Source organism: Petaurus breviceps, unplaced genomic scaffold, assembly GCF_028583685.1.
Source record: "Petaurus breviceps papuanus isolate PSGF00001 unplaced genomic scaffold, PetGlider_PUasm1.0 103, whole genome shotgun sequence".
Classification (NCBI taxonomy): Eukaryota; Metazoa; Chordata; class Mammalia; order Diprotodontia; family Petauridae; genus Petaurus; species Petaurus breviceps.
The window spans coordinates 1,880,386-1,901,178 of record NW_027185588.1 but is presented as its reverse complement, the minus strand read 5'-3'; the positions used below and the strand labels follow the sequence as shown (position 1 = coordinate 1,901,178).

General features: G+C 44.2%; 1 protein-coding gene across 2 annotated transcripts in view; it reads right to left on the bottom strand.

Annotated features, from left to right (window-relative positions):
• GOLGA3 (golgin A3) overlaps window positions 1-20,793 on the bottom strand; it is a 48,081-nt gene that overhangs the window by 23,184 nt on the left and 4,104 nt on the right. The window contains exons 2-11 of one of the 2 annotated variants that reach the window (XM_069089338.1): window positions 20,302-20,613; window positions 17,968-18,249; window positions 15,977-16,089; window positions 13,892-14,574; window positions 11,297-11,408; window positions 9,974-10,280; window positions 9,235-9,437; window positions 6,363-6,500; window positions 3,440-3,601; window positions 2,631-2,999 (exon numbers count right to left, since the gene is read on the bottom strand). In XM_069089338.1, the coding sequence (XP_068945439.1) occupies window positions 2,631-2,999; window positions 3,440-3,601; window positions 6,363-6,500; window positions 9,235-9,437; window positions 9,974-10,280; window positions 11,297-11,408; window positions 13,892-14,574; window positions 15,977-16,089; window positions 17,968-18,249; window positions 20,302-20,431 (2,499 nt within the window). In that variant the 5' untranslated portion in view covers window positions 20,432-20,613. The remainder of the gene's footprint in view (window positions 1-2,630; window positions 3,000-3,439; window positions 3,602-6,362; window positions 6,501-9,234; window positions 9,438-9,973; window positions 10,281-11,296; window positions 11,409-13,891; window positions 14,575-15,976; window positions 16,090-17,967; window positions 18,250-20,301; window positions 20,614-20,793) is intronic. The other variant, XM_069089421.1, reaches the window with a different exon arrangement.

Genomic DNA, 20,793 nt, shown 5'->3' with positions numbered 1-20,793 from the left:
GAAAATAAAAGGTCAGTGTGGAACTCTTGGAACAGGGGTGGATGGCGGTCAGGCCCCTGCCCCTGGGGCAAGAAGGGGTGGTACAGCGGCACAGCTCTGTGGCTGCCTCAGGAGCTCCTGGCCTGCAGATTGTAGGGGGACCAAGCGACCATTCAGAAGGTAATTGCTCTTGCTTTAACCTGTCTGGATCTAGATTGTGGTCTTGGGTGGAGGTCCTCGGGTGTGTGGCCAGGTGCCAAAGCCTGTGGGGGCTGCAGAGAAGGCCCAACTAATTGCTCTGGCAGCTGCAAAAACCCCAGCAATTTGGACAAAGCTCTCTCTCCATTCCGAAAGCAGAGTTCTACCATGGAAGAGTTCAAAAGTCAAGTATTTGACTGGCCACATGAGCAAGCAGAGGAAATGCAATCCTACCATAGATTCCTTTTCCAGGGACAAAAAGGATCAAAGCATGGAACGGGAGGAAGACAATGAAGTCAGAACTCCTGTATCAAAAAATCCCAAGAAAAAGATGAACTGGTTATAAGGCCATGGAGGAGCTCAAGAACGATTCTGAAAACCAAGGAAGAGAAGCGGAAGAAAAATTGGGAAGAGAAATGAGAATGATGCAAGAAAACCAAGAAAAGCAAGTCAGTAGCCTGACTGAAGAAAATAACACCTTAAAAAATAGACTGAACTCAAATACCAAGAGGCCCAAGAACAATGAGAAGAATGCCTTAAAAAGCCAAATTTGCCAGATGAAAAAGGAATTTCAAAAACTCACTGAAGAGATTACACTTCAAAATTACACTGGAGCAAATGGAAACTGATGACTTTATGAGAAATCAAGATACTATAAAACAGATCCAAAAAATGAAAGAATAGAAGGCAATGTGAAATATCTCATTGGAAAAACCACTGAAATGAAAAATAGATTCAGGAGAGAGAATTCAAAAATTATTGGACTACCTGAAAGCCATGATCAGAAAAAGCCTAGACACCATCTTTCAAGAAATTATCAAGCAAAATTGCCCTGACATTCTAGAACTAGAGGGCAAAATAGAAATTGAAAGAATTCACTGACTGCCTCTTGAAAAAGATGCCCCCCAAAAAGCTCCTAGGAATATTACAGCCAAATTCCAGAGTTCCCAGGTTAAGGAGAAAATACTGCAAGCAGTCAGGAAGAAATAATTTTAATATTGTGGAAACACAATCAGGATAACACAAGACCTAGCAGCTTCTACACTAAAGGATCGAAGGGCTTGGAATATGAGATTCTGGAGGTCAAAGGAGCTAGGATTAAAACCAAGAATCACCTACCCAGCAAAACTGAATATAATGATTCAGGGGAAAATATGGTCATTCAACGAAATAAGAGGATTTTTAAGCATTCTTGATAAAAAAAACCAGAGCTGAACAGAAAATTTGACTTTCAACTACAAGAACCAAGAGAAGGTAAACAGGGAAAAGAAATCATAATAAACTTATTAAAGTTGAACTACTTACATTCCTACATGGAAAAACGATATTTGTAACTCATGAGACTTTTCTCAGTATGAGGACAGTTGAAGGGAACATATATGTATACATGTATATATGTATACATACATATATATGTATGTATAGGAGGGTATAGGTGTGTATAAATATATGTGTGAAGGTGTGCATATGTATATACATGTATACATAGAGGGCACAGGATGAGTTGAATATGAAGGGATATCTGAAAAATAAAATTAAGAGGTGAGAGAGGAATATATTGGGAGGAGAAAGGGAGAGATAGATCAGGGTAAATTATCTCATATAAAAGAGGCAAGAGAAAACTGTTACAATGGAGGGGAAGAGTAGGAAGGTAAAAGGGGACAACCTTACTCTCACTGAATTTGGATCAAGGAGGGAATAACATACACACTCAATTGGATATCTTATCCTACAGGACAATAGGGGGAAGGGGATAAGAGGGGGGAGGATAGAAGGGAGGGCAGATTGGGGGAGAAGGTAGTTACAAGCAAACACTTTTGAAAAGGGACAGGGTCAAAGGAGAAAATAGAATAAGTGAGGGGTGAGATGGGATGGAAGGAAATATAGTTAGTCTTTACAACATAACTACTATGGAAATGTGTGAACAACCTATGAACAACCTATATTCAATTGCTTATCTTCCCAGTGCGGGTGGGTGAGGAGGGAAGAAGGGAAAAAATCCAGAATTCAAAGTTTTAAAAACAAATGTGTATAAAAAAAATTTAAAAAAAGAAAGGAGAACAAAAGAAAAAGAAAAAGCCCCTAGGATAGGTATCCTTACTTTGGGGTTCAAGAACTTTTTTCCATATTTTGATAACTATTTCAATAAAATTGGTTTGCTTCGTAATACCAAAAAAAAAAAAATGTAGCTGCCAATGGCTGGCCAAGTGCCAGAGGCCAGTCCCAAGGAAGCAACACAATGCCTTCTAAGGTGTCCTGGCAGACAGGCCCCCCTGCCCTGGCCTCCACAGGTTCTGCCTCTTCCTCTAAAGCCAATCTCTGCCCCTTGGGAGTTCTACTGCTCTCTACTGCCAAAGCACAATTCATATAAAAACTTAAAAAAATATCTTCCCAAGTGATTGCCTCTCTCTAACCCCAGCATGTGTTACCCAAGGAACAGCCCACTTCCTCACCTGGCTGCACTTGATGGCTATCTCCTGCCTCAGCTGCTCCAAGAGCTCCGAGGTGGCATCTGCATCCACCTCCAGCTGCTGAGCGCTGCGGTCAAACTCCTCCTTGCCTGCCCGCGCTGCCTGCAGCGCCACCTCCAGGACAATCTTCTCGTTTTGCAGAACCTGGAGAGTGTCGTCTTTGGTGGCCGCGTCTCCCTGGAGCTCCTCCAGCCGGGCCTGCAGCTCTGCATGGCGGGTCTCTAGCTCCCTAAGGGCCTGCTCCCGCGTGTGCAGAGTCTCCTGGCTCAGGGTGAGCTGCTTCATGAGGTCCAGGTGCTCCTGCTGCAGGGCATCCAGCTGGAGGTCTCGCTGATGCAGAGTCAGCTTTACCTGTGGGAAATCCACACCATAAGCCACCTCTACACAACACCGCATGTTCAGTGGTCATGCCCTTTTGTGGGCCACTGTTTACATTTAAAAAAGAAATACTTGCATTTTTGGTTCTCTCAGTCTGGACCTGTGGTCTTATATGCGTGTGAGCTTGGTTCAGCTCACTGGTAACTTGTATTAAAGAATTTTCTGGGGCCCTCGGAGGTTAAATGATTTGTCCATGGTTACTAAGGCTGTGCTAGAGGAAGGATTTGAACCTAAGTCTTCTGGACCAAAGGACGGGCCTCTCCCCACTGTGTACACCCCTCTATGCACAGATTATATATTACACAGATGACAATTAGCCTTGGAATTTTATGATTAAATCAAAACAAAAACTACCCCAGTGAACAAAAGTAGTTGTGTCGCTATCTGGCATTCAGGCCTTGGCACACCCTCACCTGCTGGAGCTGCTGCTCCAAGGATGTGGCAGAATCAGCCATTTTCTGTAAGTGCTCCTTTTCGTCCTCAAACTCTTCTAGCTTCCTCTGTAGATCTTCTTCTACCAGGGACTTGGCTTCTTGGATCTGAATAAATGCCGCTTCTTGGTCCAGCATGTCTGCCTAGACATGGAAGCCATGAGACGGTTATACACAAGACAATGTGCCCCCTCCACTCCTCACCAGGCCAAGGCTCACGGATATGGGTCTTTCTGAAGGTAAGCAAACATCAGGACAAGTAAGCACCACAACAAGGGAGGGCATTTTGCCTTTCAAAACAGAAAGGTGAGGGAGTAATGAAAAAAAGATGGACGTATTCTAACTTACACAATCATATATATATATTTTTCTTAAAAACAAAACCTCAATAGACTTCCTCAGAATGCATCCCTGGGACCAAAGATCATACATTCAAGAGTTCCAAGGCACCTGGAAGCAGGATGATAAAGCTGGGGGTCAAATAAGTCACTGCCAATGGAAGGGCCATTCATAAGATGAGACAAAGAAAAAGTCCTAGGAACTACTGATCAGAAAGTCTCACTCATCTTTAGAATTGGCAAGTCAGATCAATAGAAGAGGCCAGGACAATTGGGCCCACAAACAAATTTGGGTATAAGCACAAGTCAATGGGATTTCTTTATAGGGAAATCAAGTCTAATTAATCTCCTTGAATTCTTTTGAATGTATGGATGCAAGAGCACCAAAGGACATCATTTATTGGTTAGAACCAAAGATTTCCCTATATACACTGGACTCTCAATAGAGGCTCTATAAATATTCATTTGAATGACTGACAATTTCTACCACAGAGAGTGTTTAAAAATCACCAACCCACAACCCAAACACCTGCATAAGGAAATACTTTGCCATAGACAAAAAGAACTGCGAAGAGGCAGGAACAAAGGTGAGCACTGGAATGATTTCCTGGATGAAGAGGTGCTTATAGTGTACTTCCCTGGGGGTTGGTGTCAGAATCAATCTGATATATTTTTATAGATGACCTGGAAACAACATCTGGCAGTTAACATTATTCCAGGTAGTAAAATTCCCACTGATGAGGATGAATCTCCATGAGATCTCAAAAGCCAGAAAAACAAAAAGGGAATTGGTAAGACAATAAATGCTCTTCAGGATACAAAATGCAAATGATCCTGATATCTCTGATAACCCATGAATGTGGGAAGAAATACAAACTTCTTAGATTCAACCGAATGTGTTTTTATGCCCAGAAAACCCAATAAAATGCGGTGATGATCAAGATAGGTGTTGGAAACAGGAAGACATTCAATTTGATTCAAATCACCAAATGTTCATTAAGCAACTAGTACATGCAAGGCTTTGTGGACACAAAAGACAAAATCAACTACAAGCTCTGCTCTGAAGGAGTTCACATTTAGCGGGATGGGTAAGATATGCACACACAGTGGCAAGAGACATTTAGAACTAATTTGCCATTTTTCTTTTCTTTCAAGACATTTTCCCCTGCTCAGAGTCTGGGCTGGATGGAAGCTGTTCTCATTTCTCTGTCAGCTGACTAGCCATTTTGTACATGGAGAGGCCCAAGCTCTCCCCATGATCCCATTGTAGGTATGAGGAACATGTGACCTCCAGCTAGTGCAGTGGAGAGCAGAACAGGAAGTGGTATAAGGGATGGCTTGAACAGAGAGCAACATGAGGCAGGAACCCTTGTTACAGGTTATTCTCACAGCCTGGGGCAGAGGAGATGAGGATATGAACTAGCGCAGGGAATCCTATGGATCAGAAATAATAGAAGTTAAAAGACATACATGAAATTATTCTTCTTGTGCACAAAATCACAACTGTATCCATACTCTTAATACATGCAGGACACACACAGTTCTTGGTTGTAATCCAAGAAAGACATAATAGAATAGATGCACTTGGGGGATTTGCAACTTGCAGAATCATGTCAGGTATGGCCAAGGACAAAGAGGGGCTTAGTAAATTAGGAAAGACATAACAATCAGGTACTTTTTCAAGTGGGGATGTAGTAGCTATGGGAGTACAGGAAGATATACAGAACAGTTGGCAGTTATACTGAAAATTAAACTAGGCCCCAAAAGGATTTAGAGCAGTTGTTCTTAACCCTTCCGGTACCCAAGAGTGCTCTGGAACTCTGGATAAGCTGACAGACTCCTTTTCCGATGCAGAAATAAAATACATCAAAGGAAACCAAAAAAAGAAACAAAAACAAGCTCATGGATCCTAGGTGGAGAACCCTTGATTTAAATAAATTCATGGATGTGATTTCCAGAAAAGAAGGATTTATTAGAATTTAAGGCTATCTGGCACATATCTCTACCCTTCTGTGGATCATGTGATGAGATCACTAAAGCCAACTCTCCCTCAGGGAGACAAAACAAGAGATTATTAGGGCCGTGGTCTGACATGACATGGTATCTAAGACTTACAGTCTGAACCCCTGGAATCTCTCACTTTTCTTCTTATTCACACAAAGATAGCCCTTTCCATAGTCAGAACGACAAACACGCCACATGATTCTTTTTCCCAAGTCACATGACAACTGCAGTGCATGAATACACCATGCAGGAGACGCTCATTCCCTCAAATGAGGCTGAAGGCCCCCAGCTGCACTCCAGGGGCTGTTGTTTATACAAGGAGCACCTGGGGGTGGTGGAGGACACAGTTTGACAGGGGGAGAGGTTGAAGAGGGAGTTGAGCACTACCCCAGATTAAGGAGGAACTGGCAGGAGCCACCAAGAACGCCAAGAGAAGAGAGATGGTGATGTCACAGTCAATTCAGGTGGGCTAACAATCTATCCATGCTTAGAAGACAGTGAGCTTTCTTCCTTGACTCTGTGACTAAACAATGATGGAAACCCGAAGCGTGACAGGTTCTTACCTCTATGTTCTGTAACTGGACAGCAATGCGTTCCTTTTCCTTGATGGATCTCTGCTGAGTCTCTGTCAGTTGATGGGACAATGACACATTCTCAAGTTTAAGGTGCTCTAGAATGCCTGCCTGGGTCATCTGCCCAACCTTGGGAGAAAAAAGAGAATCTGAATTTCAAAAGTTGCTGGATTCAAAAGTGGAAGAGACATCTTCCTTTGGGGTTTTCTAAATTTATTTCAAATGCCTATGCTCAATCATTTCTACCCACCATTCTTATTAAGATATAGCCAGCTCTAAGTAATCCAGGACAGCGGGACTCAGGCTAAGGGCCATTTGAGTGATGTCCCCTGCTTAGGAAGAATGTATCCTATACTGATCCTGACTTTCTGCTTCCAAATGGTGGGAGTGTAATTAGGTGCCCACTTTGCCAAAGAGGGTGACTGTGACGTGAAAGAAAGAGCAGTCTCTAGAGCTGGGGAGTCAGAGGGCCTGGGTTTGAATCTTGATGTTGCCAATTATTAGCGGTGTGACTTTCATTTAACCTTGGTACCTATTTTGTCACCTGTAAAATGGAGACCATCTTGTCTTCCTTGCAGGGTTGTTGTAAGGACTGAATGAGAGTGTATGACCAGTGTTCTGTGTGGTGTAAAGGCTTTATGGATATCAGTGATCTTAGGGACTGACAGGAACCCCCCAGGGAGATGACAGGGGCTTTGCTCCAGGAGCCTGCTTTGTCTCACACTTTATTAATGATTCAAAGACAAGTGACCTGAGTCGAAAACGCTGTAGATGATACAAAGCTAAGAGGGAGCAGTACTATATTGAATGAAAGAATCCAAATTTTTAAAAGACTTAATTAGAATCAAACTAGTACTAAGCACTGGACTTGTGATTTCATCAGAATGGAGAATCTCAGATGAGGGAACTCCCTCTACTGATGCAGGTTAGTACCATTTGTCTTAGAGACTAAAAATAACCAAATGAAATCAGTCAAAGATAAATACAAAGTTTTATACTTAATGTAAAAAAAAATTCAAGGGCAGGATGGGATAGACTTGGGTTTAACAGTAGTTTTTGTTGCATGAAAATTCCATCAGTAATACAACAGGGCTCCCCAAAACTCTGATGCCCTGACAGCTCCAGAGCCTCCAGGTAGAAGTGATAAGGGTCCTAGGACACCCTGCATCACCAGTGTTGTGTCCAGTTTTAGGGGTAACAGCCCATATAAACTAGAGCACTCACAGAAGAATGCAATCAGGGTGGTGCAGTACCTGGAAAGTACATCAAAGAAGGAAGCAAAGAAGGTGCTAGGGGGGGATTATCCTGGAAAAAAGGAGATCCCTCAAAGGGTACACAACTGCTGCCTTCAAATATTTTAAGGCCTGTTATACAGAGTAGCCTTTAAAAGGCAGAGCTAAGACTAATGAGTAGAAGTCACAGGGAGCTTGATTTCAGCTCAATATATGGAAGAAGTGAATAGCAGAGCTGCCAAACGATGAACTGGCCTTTTTTATTAAATAATAACACCACACACACACACACACACACACATACACATATGTATATATAAAGAAATATCATCTGTTACTGCATCTGAAGCTACCAACACCTAGCAGACAGATGCTGCTACCACCCTCAGCTCCGAGAGGTAAAATCACCTGCTCTGGGTCATGCTTAGAGGAAGGATTAGGCCACACTACCTCCTGAAGTGTTCAAGCAGAGGCCAAGTGATAAATGTGTGGGAAGTAAAAAGATGGTGACCTCTGAGCTCTCTTTCAATCTTTGCTAAGACTGAGTCTCCACATCTGGCCCAGGCAGGAAAGGTAGGGGCCAATCTTTTTTTTTTTTTAAAGCAATCGGGGTTAAGTAACTTACTCAAGGTTACACGGCCAGTTATTTCTGGGTGTGGTGCTGAGTATCTGAGCCTGGATTCGATCGCCAGGTCATCCCGACACTGGGGCCAGTGCTCTTACTCGCTGAGCCACCTGGCTGCCCGGTAGGGGCCACTCTTAAGCCCACCTCCACAGCTGACTGACATGGAAGCTGTGAATTGCTCCATTTCTGGCCTGAACCATTTGCCCCTTGTTGGCAGTCCAACAGTCTCCTGATCCCAGGAGGGGCCCCAACTTTTGCCATATTTAGTGCAGATGCCCAACTGCCAATCAGAACCCCCAGACTCAAGCAATGCCCCAGCCTTGGCCTCCTCAGCAGCAGGGACTCCAGGTGTATGTCACTAGGCCTGGTACCTTTTTTCAATACTGAAAAACTCTAACTCTATGGTCCTGGCCCAAGGCTTATGGATTCTAGTTTGAGAATGACTGCTCTGGTCCCAAATGTGGATTGAAAATGACACAGCACACAAAAGCACCCGATTCCCATAAAACACTGCAGAAAGCAGGGCTGTTATGGCTCTTCCTAGTCTAGTGCTCTGACCCACAAAGGGACCGGGCTTCCCAAGCCCTGACACATCTGAGCAAAGAAGCAAGCCTTCAAGACTAAAAACTACATTTTATATGTGAATAAAAAGATCAACTGTCTAAAAAATATATACCACGGCTGGGGAATAACAGTAAGGAAAGTGAGGAATTACAGTTCAGCTGCAATTTCCCTGGCAGAAAATTCAAACAGTACTGGAAAATGTTGATCGCTTGGTTTACTAATGGATCTAAGTAAGTAATAAAAATCCAACCTACTTTGGGAAAAAAAATAAACCTGAGAATCCTTCACAGGTCTGCTCATTCTTACCCCACGTGACATGAACTGGAAGACATGTGACTGAATGTGCGGTAAGGGACCTGGGTACAAGTGGTTCAGAGCCACAAGGTGGGTGCACACACAGACAGTGGGGATGGCCGCGGTGGCCGGCCAGGGGAAAGCCTACCTGGATGTGGGCCATCTCACTCTGCAGCCTGACCCGCGCCTCCTGGGCCAGGGCCAGCTGCTGTTGGTACCACTGCCGGACCTTCTGCAGTGATGTGATCTCGCTCTGGGAGGCCTGGAGCCTGCTGGTCAGTGTGCTGCGCTCCAGCTGAACCTGCTGCAACTGGCTCTGTAATGCTGTCATCTGCTGCCGAAGGTCGTGCACTAAAAACAAAGGCCATGCCAAGCTCAACACCAGCTTTCTCCCTTGAAGAGTTGGAATTCTAATAACAAGTATTCCTTCTCAACAGAAGAGGATGCCCCCACGTGGACACTACTGTAGCATCTGTCTCAACGGGCTCATAAAGTTCACCAAACACCGGCAAGCCTCTGCTTGTGTCTGTGTGCTCTCTAACTGATGGCCACGGCCCCTGCCCAGGGGCCTCATGTGCCTCCACGGGAGAGCCACACGCTACACTGTGGCTTTGTTGGAAGGCCTTGCTCATAGCCTAAGAGTCCCTAATGAGGGAAATGAAATAACAATTAGAAAAGTAGCACTGTTTACTGACTAGCTGAGCACTGCTCTACACAGGCGTGCCCACCAGGAACAAGAGGCAGTGGAGGCAGCCTTGTCCAGTGGGCAGCCTGCTGCTGCACTGGGAGACAGCAAGATTCAGGCTTGGGTTCTGCCTCTGACTCTCAGCTAGCTGTGTGACCTGCGTGCCTCTTTGTGGCCTCAGGGCCTGGCCCGTAGCAGCTACCTGTGTTATCTTTGCTGAGGATGCTTTTTTGCATGTCCTCCACTTTTCCCATGAGTCTCTGGTACTGCTCCTCAGCCACCTGCAGGTCATTGTTGGAGGAAGCCAGGCTGGCGTTTTTCGCCTCCAGGGTGTTTTGCAGGTCAGTCATTGCCCGTTCCAGATCCCAGCAGGACTGCTTCAAGGTGTCCACCTCGGAACTCAGAGAGTCCTGTTTCTGCTGGCTGCTTCGGCTCTGCTCCACCTGGGCCTGAAGCTTGGTGTCCAAGGCTGCAAGCTGGGCTTGCAGCTCCGTCTTCTCTTTAAGGGCCTGAAACATTTCCCAAACAATAAAATGTTACCTTTTCAGAAAAAAAAAAAGATCACTGCTCATGAGCAGGACATCTAAATCAAGAATGGTATTGTACAATGACATACTGCCCAAAGTGACTAGGAATTAAGGATGACAAGAGTAGATTGTAGAGAAACTGCCTGTGTCTCTGACTTAGGAAACTCCTGAACAGTCCTTTCAATTTTCTGCCCTCAGAAAATTAGTTGCCTTTGCTGCGCCTTAGAAAACCTACTGGGTTTTCTAATCAGTAGAATGCACGTGAATGAGACTACAGAAACCCAGGATCTCAGAGATGGAAGGAAAGCCTCCAAGGCCACCTTGTCCAATCTGTGGCCAAAAACAGCTCCCGCTGCCCAGCCTGCAAGAAGTGAGTGGTCCTTCTGCCTTGCAGTAAGGGGAAACCCATGCTCTCCCGAGGCAGCTCACTCCCTAATATGTGAGAAAAGAACCCCAATGTGCCACACTGTTATCATCCCTCAAACTACCTTGCCTCCTTGGACCACAGGGGCACTGCATTCACATTTTCCCCTATAAAAACAAAAATGATAGCACTGCTACCATTACTTCCTCAATCCTCAGTAGGTATCAACTGTCGCTGTCTAAGCATCTCACTCCCCAAAATGAATCTGTACTTACTGCATCCCCACAAGAGGCCTTAACTCCTTGAAGGCAGAGACTTAATTTTTTGGGGGTGGTGGTGGTGGTCTTTGTATCCCCAGATCCTCCTGGCAGATGCTTAATGTCTGAAGGATGGAATACTACCTGAGTGCCCTGAGAGAAGTCATCTGAGGCCAGCAAATGGTATAAACACAGCCCCAGGCTACTAATCAGGTCTGCCTTCATACCTCATTAACTCCCCTTGGTTCTAAGCACAGACTAGCGGAAGCAAAAGGTGGTAACCTTGGGAGACAATTAAGTCACTAACAAAGAACTCTTCCAATAAGCTCTGGATGAATTGTAACTGTAACATTAGGAAGACTAAATGTGGATGTTACCTGACTAGCCTCTAAAGACAAGGCCTCCAGCTGTCCTTCAAGCCTCATTTTCTCTTTAAGAACCTGCAGCATTTCATCATGAGTTCCAGCAATTGAGCTCTCCATGGATATGCTGAAAGGTAAAATGTGCTTTCAGAGGGAGGCAATTCAGTAAACATCAATATTAATAAATGACAAACTCAACATACAGTTATTAAGCACTGACTGTGTGCCCAGCTCTGTGCTACAGAAGCAGTTTAGACAACACATTGGTCTTCAGCCTCCTGGAGGTTGATGTAAGAACATGAGGTTTACATAAATAACTAGGATATTAAACAATAATTAATGTCTGAAGGATGGAATACTACCTGAGTGCCCTGAGAGAAGTCATCTGAGGCCAGCAAATGGTATAAACACAGCCCCAGGCTACTAATCAGGTCTGTCTCCAGACCCTGTTAACTCCCCTTGGCAAATAAAAGGCCCAGTGAGACCTGGCAGGATGTGATACACGCCCTCAAGGACCCTAGAGTCCAGTAGGTCATTAACAGCAGGAGGACTTGCAGCTGCAGAGGAATCTGTGCATGGCAGACCTCAGTCAGCAGACAAGAGGCAGCCATGAAAGGGCTTTGGGCAGACGAGGGGCATGTCCCGATCTGTGCACAGGAAGATAAATATGGCAGAGGGTGAACAGTGGTTTGGGGGCAGGAGAGAACACAGATCTGCTCAAAGGCCCCTGCAATAATCTCGGTGGCTGATGAGGGGGGCCCTGCTGGGGTGGTGGCTGCTGGAACATCGAGGAGGAGCTATTCTGGAGGCAGGATGGGCCTTGGCATCTAATGAGATACTGTGAAGTCACTCAGCAGACACTGAGGCGACGCTGACTGCCTCCAGCCTGAAGCAACACTGGCATGAAGCCTTTGACCCTTTAATGGGTAGTTCACCCTTACAGAAAAGGGACAGCACGTAAAGGTGAATGTGTATTTAAAGAAATAATCATATCTGAAGATGGATTTAATTTACACGTTGGAGAACACATAATTTCTCTCTCTCTGCATTAGGATCTGCTACAAACAAAATATGAGAGCGGAGACATAACAATGACTTCTGAAATTAACTTCTACCAAACCATCTATTACAAGGGGAAAAGTCTGAAGGTCAGTGAAACAAATCAAAGGACAGACAAAGGAAGCTTTGTTTTCCCTCTGCTTGGATCCTCTGGTAAGCCTTTCATATCCTAATGGACAGAATAAGACACCTGTAACAATGGCCCCACTGTTGCCAAGTAACTGACCTTCGATTTAGGCTGTAAATAAGTCTGTGCTAAAGATAAGATTCTGAGAAGACCACCCCATCCTGGCCCCAGATCCAGTCCAATACCCCTCGGCAGGAGGTGGGAGTAAGAGTTCCATGCTCAGATCTGGGTCTGAGGCCCAGCTTTGTGACTGACCCATGGGGTGACCCTGGACAAGCTGTGGTTTTACTCTCTGGGTGTGGGTTTCCTCATCTTTCACATGAAGGAGCTGGACAAATTCACCCTGACCTATTCCAGGCTGTGGACAGCCTACACCCTATCATCCTGACCTAAGAAACCTTCACCAAATACATGATATATACACAGTGTGCCAGATACCAGCTTTAATCTGAGCTGTGACCCTATGCAAGCTTCCTCACCTCTTAGAGTCTTATTTTTTTAATCTATAAAATGGAAATAATACTATGGCCCTTAACTCTATGGGTTCCTATGGGGAAAGTGCTTCATAAAGAATAAATTCTTTTCCCTAGGCTCTGCAAGGTTGACTACAGGAATGTGAGCTACTATTGGTGTTGGGGGAAATACAGAGAGAACTAAGAAAGAAGTCTGGCTTTGCCCTCCAGGAGATTACAGTCTAATAAGGGACAGAAGACAAATTTAAACGTTTTTTTAACTACAGACTAAGATTTGTTTGTGAAATGGAAAGTTGTTGAGTTGAAGACAGAAAAAGCATTACCTGGGACCACATCAAATAGAGCTACCAAGGCCAGGCTGTAAGGCCCTGAATAACCAGCCAGAGAATCTGGACTTGGTTCCAAGGGCCATTAGGAGCCAGCACAAGACCAAAAGGCGATGCAGGGGTTAAGGCAGCAAAAACAAGGGGAGATCCAACGCTTCCGAAGACACCGACAATAGTCAGTACAGCAGTATGAGAGACAGCAGGAGTGCATGGGAAGGAGCACTGACCGGAGAGTCAAAGGACCCAAGTTCAAATGCTACCTCTGCTTACAACCTGTAGGACCTTGCCTAATGACACACTTCTCCGTACCCCAGTGTCCCCCTTTGTAAAATCTGGGAACTGGTCCAAATCATCTCTAATGCTCTTTTTGAGATCTAGATCCTGTAATCTTTCTAGGAAAATTCTTGTCTGCAATTCCTCTGAAAAAGACCTAAAGCAGTGAGACAGTCTACTGAGGAACTGCTAAAAAATCTGACGTCAGCCCCACCTCAGATGGTGGGAGCCTCAGCTTTGTCTCTGTTCCCTTGGTGCCTAGCTCAGAGCCTGGCTCAAGCCTGCACAAGTGGACAGAGCCTCCAGGGAGGGTAAGGCTACTGCATGGCCTGGGACCTCGAGGAGGCCTTACCTGCTGGAAACGCTGTCTCTCCGACTCTGTACATCCCCATTGACATCTGGTTCTGGGGGGTGGTGCTCAGCTGCAGCAGCCTGGAGAACATCTCTAATGGAAGGAAACTGGCCCATTGCCTCGGAACTGATCTCCTGGCCATTGACCAGATAGGAAGCTGCCTCCTTGCCCAGTGAGCCCAACATTCCGTAGGCTCCTCTGCCAGAGACACTGCTGTAAGAAGAACTGTCGCTGTCATTGCCGTCCAGCTTCAGGCCCCCTTCACTCCCGTCCAGTTCTGAGATGCTGTCTCCTGCCACCGAAGAATTCTCCAGTCGGTCATCTGTTTCAGGAGTCAGGCTGATTTCAGACACTACTGATGTCAAACTGCTTCTGTTCTGATGCAGGGAGCCCCTGGCAGAGTCGGGAGCCAGAAAGTTTCCACTAGAAATTCCAGAGTCTGAATCTTCAGTTCTATAATCCGCCAAAGATCGGATTTTGCTTGACCTGGAACTTTTTTTCTCCTTTGGATGTGCTGGAAGTCCTAAACTGCCTACTTTAGGGCCCCGAGGGACACTGGTCCGGAGGAAGGAATATTCTTTTGTCATTGCTACTGGGCTGGCTCTCGGTAAGATTTCTGGGTTCAACATGAGCTCAGGGTCTAGGGTGCTGGTTGGTCGGTTTTTGGATCCTGGCTGATTAGACTAAAAGGACAAAAACAAACAGCATGTTTAAGTTTCAAAGTCACAGCCTGTGATTTTCTTCCCATTCCCTTTATCTTCAATGCAGCAATACTATCAAGGGCTATGACAGAGAAGAGAGGGGGAAAGGTCTTCTCTCTACCATCTCAGACCATACCCTATAACTGTCTCAAACCTCAGAAGACTTCCTTTAGGAGCTACTTTAGCTGAAAATAGTTCATCTGTAGCCAGCCTCTGGGCTGAGGGGACAGAGAACTAAAGCTGAGACTAAATCAAGAACAGGGCCTGAGAAGAATGACAACAAAAGGTACAAGGCAGAGGCCAAAGATGAGCCTGGGGTGAGCAGCGAGAAGAACAAGATGGAGAAAAAGCATAGCTGTTCAACTCTTACAAGAGGAGATACAGTACTTGGGCCTTTGAGCAGCTCTCAGGAACATCTCCTCTTCAGTCCAGAATGAACTTCCCAGGATACTGGGAAAAAACCAAACAAACCCAACAAACCAAACTGACAAATGTATGCTGCTGTCAATTCTCATGGGAAGGGGGACCTCAGAACCAGAGAAAGTTCTTCCAAAAAGGTCAGATGATAGGGACTTTAACACCTGGACAGGCCACTGAGTCTGTGTGATTCCTGTTTCTGAGTCCATGGAAAGGGAGCAGGGACTCACTGAGAATCAGCAGGTGACTGGCAGGTCATGCAACACCTAGATCTTCATCTAGTGTTAGGCACATCCTTGCATGATAGTCTTAGGGGCCAAATGGGAAGTCATGGTGAAAGACTAAGATTCACCAAAAATGGTCCAAAGAAAAGTCACTGGGGAGTCACTGTCAATTTGGAGGGCAGTCTCTGGGATCTGGAGTCCCTGGCCCAGCATTATTTCAAGTTTCATCAATGACTTTGCATGGATTTTATCAACAGATGGCACATTTATCAGATCTGCAGATGATATGAAATTGGAGAGCAACAGTAAGAGAAGGGATGAAAGAACTGGGATCTAAAAAGACTTTAACAGGCTGAGAGGACAGGACACCAATAAGACGAAAGGTAAGAGAGATCAAAGTCCTCTCTTCAGGACCCAACAACCAACGCACAGGCACAAGCCAGGAAAGAGATGGCAAGCCATGATTTATGTGAAAAACCTGGTGGTTTTAGAGGGCCTGACGTGCAGCCCAAAGCCCGTGACCTGAGGCTGTGGGCACCCTGGCCGAAGGGCAGTGTGCTCAATTACAGGCTGCGCAAGATGAGTTGGGAGGCCTCTCACTGCTCAGACTCTCTGGTTCTACAAAGCAGCTGGCTCTTCCTTCGAGCTTTTTAAGTTTCCAGCCACCTTTTGCTCTTGCCCCATACAATCACGCTTCTCATCAGCTTGTGCCGTGAGAGGCTCATCTGTGACAATATTCTTACTCTCTCCTGGTGTCTTTTCACTCGATACTGTTTAAGCTGTTCTTCTAGTCGCCTGCGAGCTTGAAGTCGGATCTGTTCCTCTTTTTCCAAGGGAAGTGAAGATTCGGTTGAACCTAGAGTACATAAAAGTCTCTTTAAATCATGGATGCAGCATTTTAAATTCAAAGGGCAAAAAGAGCTGGAGAGAGTAGCTTTATTCCTCCACTTTCAGTTACCACCTGAGAATGAGTAAGGAAATGTGGAGTGCCATTGACTACAGTGGGTGTCATATACACGGCAACACAGAGCGAGGGGCAGGTGAGGGTTCAAGGGAGCACATTAACTACTGTATTCAATCAGTAACACAGCAATGATGATGAGGTTACTAAAACCGTGTTACAATAATAATAATAAATAAAATAAAGCTCAAACTCCACAGTTCAGGCCCAGGGCCTGTTTCTGGACATTCTCTGACCCGTAAGAGAATCAGGATAGCTACTTACAGGCTCCCAGCAGGCAACATCAGAATGCGTGGTGGAACCACAGAATTCTCCTGCTACTGCTGAAACATGGAGAATTGCTATCTTACAGTTCTTTATATTTTTCTTTATACATCTTGGGGAATATTATTTGACAAATGGTTTATCTGAATCCCTGTAACAATGAGCCATGTTATGCAATGGTTTATGTGGTATCCAATCAGCATTCCTAAAAGTTCTGTGCATAAACTGGACAAAAGCACCTCCATCAAAGGCATAAAATATTTAAGTAGTTGGGTTACAAAGTGATCAACTCAGAACCAGATGCAGGTAACAGAAAAGGCATTGTCTGCCTATAAGAGAAGGTCTGGAGGACTGATTCTGTTCTCATCTTAACAGCCTGTGAATAAACCCTAGGATGGCCCAATTCAGAGAAACAATTCTCTAACGGCATTAGTCTGCAGAAACAAGAGTCTTCAGACAAACACCTAGTTTTTGTTGTTATTGTGAGAAAATGGACCAGATGCTATGGAAGTGAAAAGGACATTTGATTGTATCAATCAAACCTGTGACTTTTCTTCTTATTTTAAAATCAGTGGCATTCATTTTTGTGCAACATATTAGGAGGGGCCCCACAGGTGGAAAAGCCCTGCCAAAAAAGTGATACTGGAAAGAACTTACATTTTAGAGAAATACAAAGTGCCATTTTCAGATACTTTACAAATGTTTGGGTTTTTTTTTTTTTTGTTGTTGTTTTTAAAAGACAGCAGAAGCATGGGCTCAGGGAAGGACACCTTTGATGGCTGTTGTCCAAGGACCAGCCTCATTAGTGCAGTGAGACTTATTACCAGCCAAGTAAATGCACAGACCATTTCCTAAGACTTGTTAGATCTTTGAACTGTGCTGATGAAGGGAGTATTGATATCAATCAGAGCACAGATCCTTGAAATCTTTAAGTAATACTAGTGAAGATTTAAATCAATCCCTGATAACTAAGGATGCCCCAGAATTCATCTGTAAGTTCTGACAGGCTATACATAAGAGCTACAACAGGTAAATTTAGGAGTATACTTCTATTGGGGTTAAACTAAATGCTTCCTGCAAATATGGGCATAAAGATGCCCAGAGAATAATTTCCTAATAATTCTGGGGTGAGGCAAAGACCACAGTGCTCATGTAAATAGAAAACATGGTTCCTTCAGCCAAAGAGTTAAGGCAGTTCTGTCCACATCACATATGTTGTATGATGCCCCTTTTCCCAAACAGATTCATTTTTATCTTCTATAGAATCAGGCTGATGTGGCAAACACAAAAACCCCACATAGTCAGCAATAAGCAAATATTTCAGAAATATGATCCTTGGGAACAATTAAATATAGGATTAAAAAAAAAAAAAGATTGTTACCCCCCCACCCCCACAGTACCTTAATGAAAGTTAAAATGCTTTCTCAGGTAGCATGTGAAGTCTTTGAAAAGAGTGAAAGCTTTATGCAGCAGAGGAGAGAAGGGGCACTACAGTAAACAGATGCTTACACAAATGAGTTTCTTGCATAGGAAGACTGAGTTTGAGAGACTGCAAAGCTTCTTTTCTAAGAACTACGCCCTCAGCACTAGATCCCTGAGACTTCCTTAGGTTGTCATGGAAACCAGCCACACCTGGAGATGGATCAGGACCAAATGGTCTGGTGGTGGGATCAAGAGACAATGGAGGATCAGGGAAATGGGTTGTGGGTCCATTCTGACAGACGTCCCCTTTGCTGGGTTCCTCCATGTTTCCTTCTTCATTTGACACTTGGTTAACATTAATACTGGCACCTGGAAAAAAAGAAAGCAGCTCAGGGATATTGTGTGATTCTAGTGGGAAAACCCCTTCCACTCCCCCTTCCCCCACTCCCTCCATTTCTTGATCACATTATTCAACTTAAAAATTAACAGGAGCGGATTCAAAGCTGGATGGACACAAGCAGATTCACATTTTGCTAATTTGCTTTTTAAAAATAAAGAGTTCAATTCATTTAAGTAAATAAGGCCTGCTGGAAATCCTACTAACTTTTCTCTGCTTTATAAAAGCGAATGGAAAGGCAGAATACAGTGGTTAAAGCAGGAACAGTGACAGCCTGTATGTCTGGTGCCTGAGGATGGACTTCGGAGCTTGGACACAGAAGGCTCCCTCCCAGATGGCCGGCCCCAGGCCAGTCAAAGGTCAGCCCCTGAGCTGGAGCAGGACTGTAACCCTGTGCCATCAGAGAGGGTCAACCCCAACCAACAAAACCAGTAATTTCTGAAGCTCTGAAAACATAGCCATAACCTTAGCCTATTGGCCTTTAAACAGATGTAGTGTGTATCTGACTGCTTTTTATTCCTATTCTTGCTGAAATGTTTGATTTTTTTTTTTGTTTTTGGTCACTGTCACTTCTCAATAATGCCTCCCCTCCAAATGCAATCAAGCAAAACAAGCCAATCCATTCAATTCACTTTTAAAGTATGAGTTTTATCCCCATTTTAGCAAAGAGATTCTATGATCCATGAAATATTGGCAAAGCTGAGAACAGGACCAAGGAGATCTGTTAATCAACGTACTTGATTTACAGTTATTGACATAAGCACTGAATCAATCCATCAATCCATATATACCTAGTGACTACCAGAGACTTAGCTCCTAATGACCTTAGAATCATAAATTTGGAGCTGGAAGACAACTGGGCAGGTTGGTTTGTTCAGTTAATAGATGAGGAAACAGAAACTTTGAGGGGTCAAATAATTTGCCCAAGATCTCTCTCACTCAGACACCCAGACACACACAGAGCAAAGCTGCTAGTTTTCTGTCCACTGGGCCAAACTGATGAACCACTAAATCAAACTATTTTCCTAAAATATATACCCTAAGTCAAAACAACAATCTTACAGATTACTATTTTTGTACTTAGCAACTAGGGGATGGCCAAGAATATACTTAAAATATCACTTCTTGAATGATTTGTTTTGACTTTGAAATTAAAATTTATGCTGCTTTAAATACAGAAACAGGTACAAAGGGGTGGCTAGCTGTCTCAGTGAATATAGCACCAGCCCTGGAGTCTGGATGACCTGAGTTTAAATCTGGCCTCAGACACTTTACATAAAAACTAGCCATGTAAACCTTGGGCAAGTCACTTAATCCCAATCGCCCTCCAAAAAGCAAAAAAAAAAAAAAAAGATTATTATTAAGTAGTCATGTTAACAAAATCGGATGAGCAAATTAAAAAACAAAAAGTACTTCCAACTTATTTTAGTCTAATACAAATCTTGATTTTGGGGCTGTGATGTGGTCACACAGCATTTCTACTTTTCCTAGATACACATCCACAGAGTCAGGGCATCATAAGGAAAAACAAACAGTAGATCAACACTGCAGGCTAGCAAATGAAACTCAATACTCCAGGAACTACCAATTCTGGGTGGTTCATATTCTGCTTGATATGCATTATGACTTATTTAAATATAGCATCAAATAAGAAAAATGGCCAATAGGATTCCTGAAAACACCATGAAATTTTCAAGTGAGAGGGACTCAAATGATTCTCCCTCCTCCCCTAAGGCCTCCTGAATGAGTTTTAAAATAAACAATCAAGAGTGATGTAACTGCCGAATTTCATCACTTAAAGAACCAAATAATTCTCAAGAATGTTTACTTATCTGAATTTCAACTTTTGCTTTCATGAAACAGTAAAACATTATAATCAACAATAAAATTCCATCATCTCTAGAGATAAGCCTTAATATAAAACAACAGGACCAGAAATGACTCTGTCTGTAAGTAACAATCATCTAAACAGTTGGGTAATGACAGTAGCTGACACAGATGGCACTTTACCACCAAGGACTTACAGTGAATTTCCTCACTATCGGCTTGATTCAGTTTGTCTGTGGGATTCACAAGGCTCCCAGAGTGGTCGGGGATGCCATTGCTAGATCTGCTCTCACGAAGGCTACCTTGCTCAGCAGGGGAAGAGTCCATGGCAGCTGTGAGCCCAGATGGTGGTGGTACCGACAGGAGCTTATAAATGAGTGGCTCTCGAGTCCTGCTTTTCCCCTTCCATCAGCAACAGTCAAAATCCATTCAGAAACACAGTGCTAAGGTTTCCATTTGCTGGCTGGTGTGGGTCAGAAGCTGGGAATCCAGGAAGTGATAGAGGCAGCCTGCAACCAAACATGCTGTTAGATCACGCTGCCTCACTCTCAGGAAAACACTGAGCATTTCCAAGCTAAGTCAGTGAGATTCTGTTTGGTGCAGGGAACATGATTAAGCATTTATTGTATGTGAGACACTGAGCTAGGCAGTGGGGATACAAAAATGAAATGGAAACAGTTCCTGCCCTC